Source organism: Oryza glaberrima, chromosome 3, assembly GCF_000147395.1.
Source record: "Oryza glaberrima chromosome 3, OglaRS2, whole genome shotgun sequence".
In the NCBI taxonomy this organism is placed as follows: domain Eukaryota; kingdom Viridiplantae; phylum Streptophyta; class Magnoliopsida; order Poales; family Poaceae; genus Oryza; species Oryza glaberrima.
The window spans coordinates 6,469,520-6,474,415 of NC_068328.1; the positions used below are offsets into that span (position 1 = coordinate 6,469,520).

The following is a 4,896-nucleotide window of genomic DNA, read 5'->3' on the forward strand; positions in this document are numbered from 1 at the left end:
TTATCCCTGCCTTTTTCTGTTATAATGTGTTAAGTTTAACACTTTAGAAGGTTATTGTACCTAAGTTGGTAGTTAGGTTTTTGTTGCCCTCCGATCAGATGTAAGAGTTGTGTAAACCAGAGAGTTTTCTTCAGTGAAAAAGTTGTGCAATATATAAATCATATAATAATTTAATGATAAACTATAAGTAGATTTAATTTGGGTAGTCTTCTTCTCATTTTTATATGAGAGAATCTCGATGGTTTTTTATCCCTGCCTTTTTCTGCTATCTTCCGGATGGTTTTTTTTAAATATTTGTTTGACTAAGCTACTTTGACTAACACTGTTATATGACCTTTCATCTGGAACTATCCTGATAGCTGATTGGTGTATTATCCCGATGATCTAACGGTCCACTTTTCTTCCCACTATCATCCTAGGGCTATTGTTATTCAGGTGACGTGGCTCATCCTTGTTGGAGAGAGCTTGTTGCTTTCACATATGTAGATACTTAGGCATTGCTCTAGTAGAGTAGGAATTGAGTGAGGGGAGTTCCGGAGATGTTGTCACTCTCTCCGATCTTGTACCTCGATGAATGCTGCTTTTATAAGTGTATTCATGATCTCCTTTAGTTGTTACTTTTTTATTTAAGTAAGATATATTCTCATTGTTGTGTGTGCATCGCTCTGCTTAGATAGAGTACCTTAGTTTTAGTTCATAGCAAGATAAAGGTAGTAATAAATAGCATAGACACGGTGTTAGGCTGGAGGCTAGGACTCCATGAGTCGTAGAGATAGGTGGCATGTGGTGACAACCCTGTGATGCTAACATTGCCTATGCTAAAACTGAGCTAATGCTCAAATTTAGGCTCCTTAATATGAGATATTTATTTATAGTACATATCAAATATTGCTAATTGGATCTTGGTCCTTCATGAGTTGTTGAAAAATTAAAATGCTAATCGCTTGTAGCCTGACTGAATGATTGTAACTTTCTGCATTCTGCTTCCTTTGCAGTTCATATTTTTTTGCCCGACTTTCATTCACTTTTAACACTAAAATTTGCAGGTTAACAGTTCGTGGGTGAACTGCAATGTGTTGAATAGTCCCACATTGGTTGTGGAAGGGTAAAGGACCTAAGATATAAGTGGGGGGGAGCCCCTCACTTCAATGGCTAGCTTTTGGGGTGGGAAAGGCTCTTTACGATCCTACAATTAGTATCAGAGCCTGGCTAGGTTAACATCTCTGGCCCGATGGACACAGTGTGTGAAGGCCTGATAGACCGTGGGTGCCTGCGGAGTCCGTATACCTGATGGACCGTGGGTGTGGGGCCCGTATACGGTGAAGGGGCAGTGAAGGGCTGAGGGACACCAATGTGTGAAGGGGGAGACTGTTGAATAATCCGACATTGGTTGTGAAAGGGCAAATGACCTAAGATATAAGTGGGGGAGCCCCTCACCTCAATGGCTAGCTTTTGGTTGTGAAAGGACAAAGGACCTAAGATATAAGTGGGGAGCCCCTCACCTCAATGGCTAGCTTTTGGGGTGGGAAATGCCCTTTACGATCCTACACAATGAATATATGAAGATTTCACATCTGCAACACATGGCCATTTTGTAATGAGGAAAGCATGTTGTACTGGTTGAACAAATGGCCAAGCAACACAAACTACAAGAGAACTTGTCATCCTTATAATAGTTCATAACATGAAAATAGTCTTGCTAGAACAATTATTGAACAAATGGCCAAGTGACACAAACTACAAGAGAACTTGTCATCCTTATAATAGTTAAACCGCTGTGTTTCTTTCTTCTCCTATGTATTCGGCAGGAGTTTAGAATTTGGTGCTCAATTCTTGTCATATATACCGAAAGGAAAACTGCTAGTATTCCACGTTATTATTTTGACATGCATGTAGTTTGCAATATATTACTTTGATATGAATGTGTTCTGCAATATAGTACTCTAACATGGATAATGGTGTGTATACCAACATGCCCAGATGCAGCATGTTGTTCAATTCATCAGTTCATGACAGTGCTGAGTTTTCAGGGGTAGCGTTTACCCAAACAAGAAAAAAAAATCGAGGTGTATTTACAATACAGCTGGAAAGATTACAAGAATTATTTTCTTGGGGCACTTGAAAATACAAGTGTAAAGTTTTTACACTTATAATTTTTTTCAATGTTTCCAGGCAGGCCTCTAATCTTACGAATTCTTTACCATTGGATCAAATATAGCGATACACGAAGCTCCCTAATTTCCTCTTTATCTTCTCCACCACCTTCTTCACCTTCTTGATTTGCCGCTAGCCACATGCAGTCAGAGGCACTCCGCGACCCTCTGCCTTGCATCGGCGAGGCCCACTAGCTAGCCCAAGACCTCCACCTCTCCGACTCTATTTTTCTTTTCCCCTAAAGCTAGCCTATCTCCCCCGTGTGGAAACGGATCCCCGGACTTTGTGTAGTTTACAGTTATGGCATTGACATGTGGACCTTACCAATGTATGGCCCACATGTCAGTGTCGCAACTGTAAACTGCATAAAGTTATAAAGTTATAGGGGAGTCTCATTCCCCCCTTATGGTTCCTCCCATTCTACCATTTTCTCTTTCTCTGGCGTTATTTATGCCCCTCCTACCTTCATTGCTTTCCACTGTCCCTAAAGCTCCTAAGGCTGTGTTCTTTGGTCTGTGTTCACAACCCCTCTCCCTTGTATTTCGCATACACGCTTTTCAAACTACTAAACGGTGCGTTTTTTTAAAAAAGTTTCTATCCGAAAGTTGTTTAAAAAATCATATTGATCCAACTTTGAAAAAAAGTTAATACTTAATTAATTACGTGCTAATGGAACATTCCGTTTTCTGTGCGGAGGAGATGGGTTCTTAACCCGAACAAACGAACGCAGCCTAATGCTAGAGAACTCCTCCAACTCCCACTCACCAGAGTTTATGGAGCGGTCAGCCACGCACTAATCATCTAACATGAGATCCGAACAATTTATACGCTACGTACTTCTTCGAATGAATCAATACATCTTTGGTCTCTTCATATAATGCCAATTGTACATTTTTTACGTACATAATACCAGGGGCGGAGACAGCGTGGGGGCGGGGGGTCTTTAGACCCCCCCTACCCCCTAATATACCATTAGAGCCCCCATAATACCCCCTAAAATTATAATCCATATATTCATAGATGAGGGGCTAATATAAACTTTGTTTGAGGTTGTTAAAAGGCTTAAAAGGCTAAAAAGGCCAAAAAAAGTCCTAAAACCAACCCTAAATCTCTCTTAGTTGCTCTTGATCATTTTGGTTTAGCCCCGCTATAATTTTTTCCTGGCTCCGCCACTGCATAATACTTATACTAGTCACTTGTCCTCTGTACACCAGTTTCCTTTTTTTTTTTCTGCCTTCATTTGAAACCTCTGACAGCCACGGTCAGGTTCTTTACAAGCTCAACCGCTGTCGAAAAACCCTCTTCGATCTGCACAAAACTGAAACCTGTCAAAACCAGCTATAACAACAACCATCTAATTACAATTTTACAGCCACATTTACACAAGTGCGAAACCCAAATGATCTAGGAGTAGTAGACAGGTAAAGCTAGCCTTGCCTTTGCAGTGATGGTGATGTTGAGGCAGGAATCCGTGAACGGCACGACGCTGGTGTTTATGATGGACAGTCCCTGCTTCTCGAGCTCGGAGAGGATCATCACCAGCAACCCTCTCCTCTCCTTGCAGCAGATTTTCAGGAGGACGGTGCTGCCATGGATGCTCGCCTCCACGGTCGGGCTGGAGCTGGAGCTGGACCCATCGTCGGTACCGGAGGAGGCGCTGCCGCCATCGTCGTCGTCGACGGTGATGCGGCACTTGCTCTCGAAGGCGGTGGTGGGCTCGGCCGTTCTCCGCGAGCCTTCCTCCAGGGCCTTCACCTTCTCCTCCAGCTGCTTCACGTAGTCGATGGTGCTCCCCAGGAGGGAGATCTTGTCTGTCTGAGAGAGAAATGGACAACCGTGTTAATGCCGCATTTGGCAAGGAATCAATGCACGCCATGATCGGGGCACATGTACACATACCTTCTTGAGGCCGGGGACAATGGTGGCCAACGCCACGAACTGCTGCTGCAGCTTCTCCCGCCGCTTCCGCTCCGCGATGACGTGCTCCTGCGCGTTCGCGGGCGGCCTGCTCCTCCTCTCCGGCGTCTGCTGGAACACGCCGACGCCGTCGTCTTGCTGCCATCCCCTTCCGGAGAAGTCGAGCGTGGTGGTACTACCCTGAACCTGACCGGCGAAGGAGAGGACGTTCGAGGACGAAGGCGACGGCTGCTGCACCTGCTCCTTCTTGGTCGTCGCCACCGCTCCGAACGCCAAGCTTGGCAATGCCGACGAGCCACCGAAGGCCGGGAAGCTGGAGCAGTGAGACGGATGGAACTGGTTTGGCGCCATGGATGCTGGGTAGAACTGATCAAATCGAACTGGTTGCTCGACGAGCGGCGTCCCAGCGAATTGCTCTTGCATCCTGGCGTGCTCTTCTTGATGATACATGTAGGTTAACTCTTCAGGCTCCTGACATTAACAATGCAATAATCATTTCGTCATACGCTTTGCTCGAAGATTTCAGAGCTTACTGGAAGGACTGGATGTACTTGCCGGCTCCGTGAGCCACTGGTTTTGCTCGTCCATCGCCTAATGTTAGCTTGGGCCTTGGTGTCGTCTGAAACTCTGAATCCTGAAGAACTCGAAGGCAAATACACGTACCTCTTGCCCGTTGAATTTGCTTTCGCTGTCTCCTATCTCCTCTTGACTTCCGATCGATCCTCTCGTGATTTATATACAGGCCAACCGGCCGTGTGAACTACTGAAACAGTCTGAAGTCTGAACCTATGGGCATTGCTGTTCCGAATAAGGCGTCCACGTGCT

The 4,896-nt window shown here is 45.0% G+C and overlaps 1 protein-coding gene across 1 annotated transcript; it reads right to left on the bottom strand.

The window, feature by feature from the left end:
* Positions 1-3,312: 3,312 nt before the first annotated feature.
* Positions 3,313-4,533, bottom strand: LOC127768809 (transcription factor bHLH18-like). The gene is made up of 3 exons (XM_052294461.1): positions 4,054-4,533; positions 3,592-3,969; positions 3,313-3,462 (listed from the first exon to the last, which is right to left on the bottom strand). The coding sequence occupies exons 1-3, from the start codon at positions 4,519-4,521 to the stop codon at positions 3,391-3,393; spliced, it is 918 nt and encodes a 305-aa protein (XP_052150421.1). The 5' UTR covers positions 4,522-4,533; the 3' UTR covers positions 3,313-3,390.
* Positions 4,534-4,896: the final 363 nt, after the last annotated feature.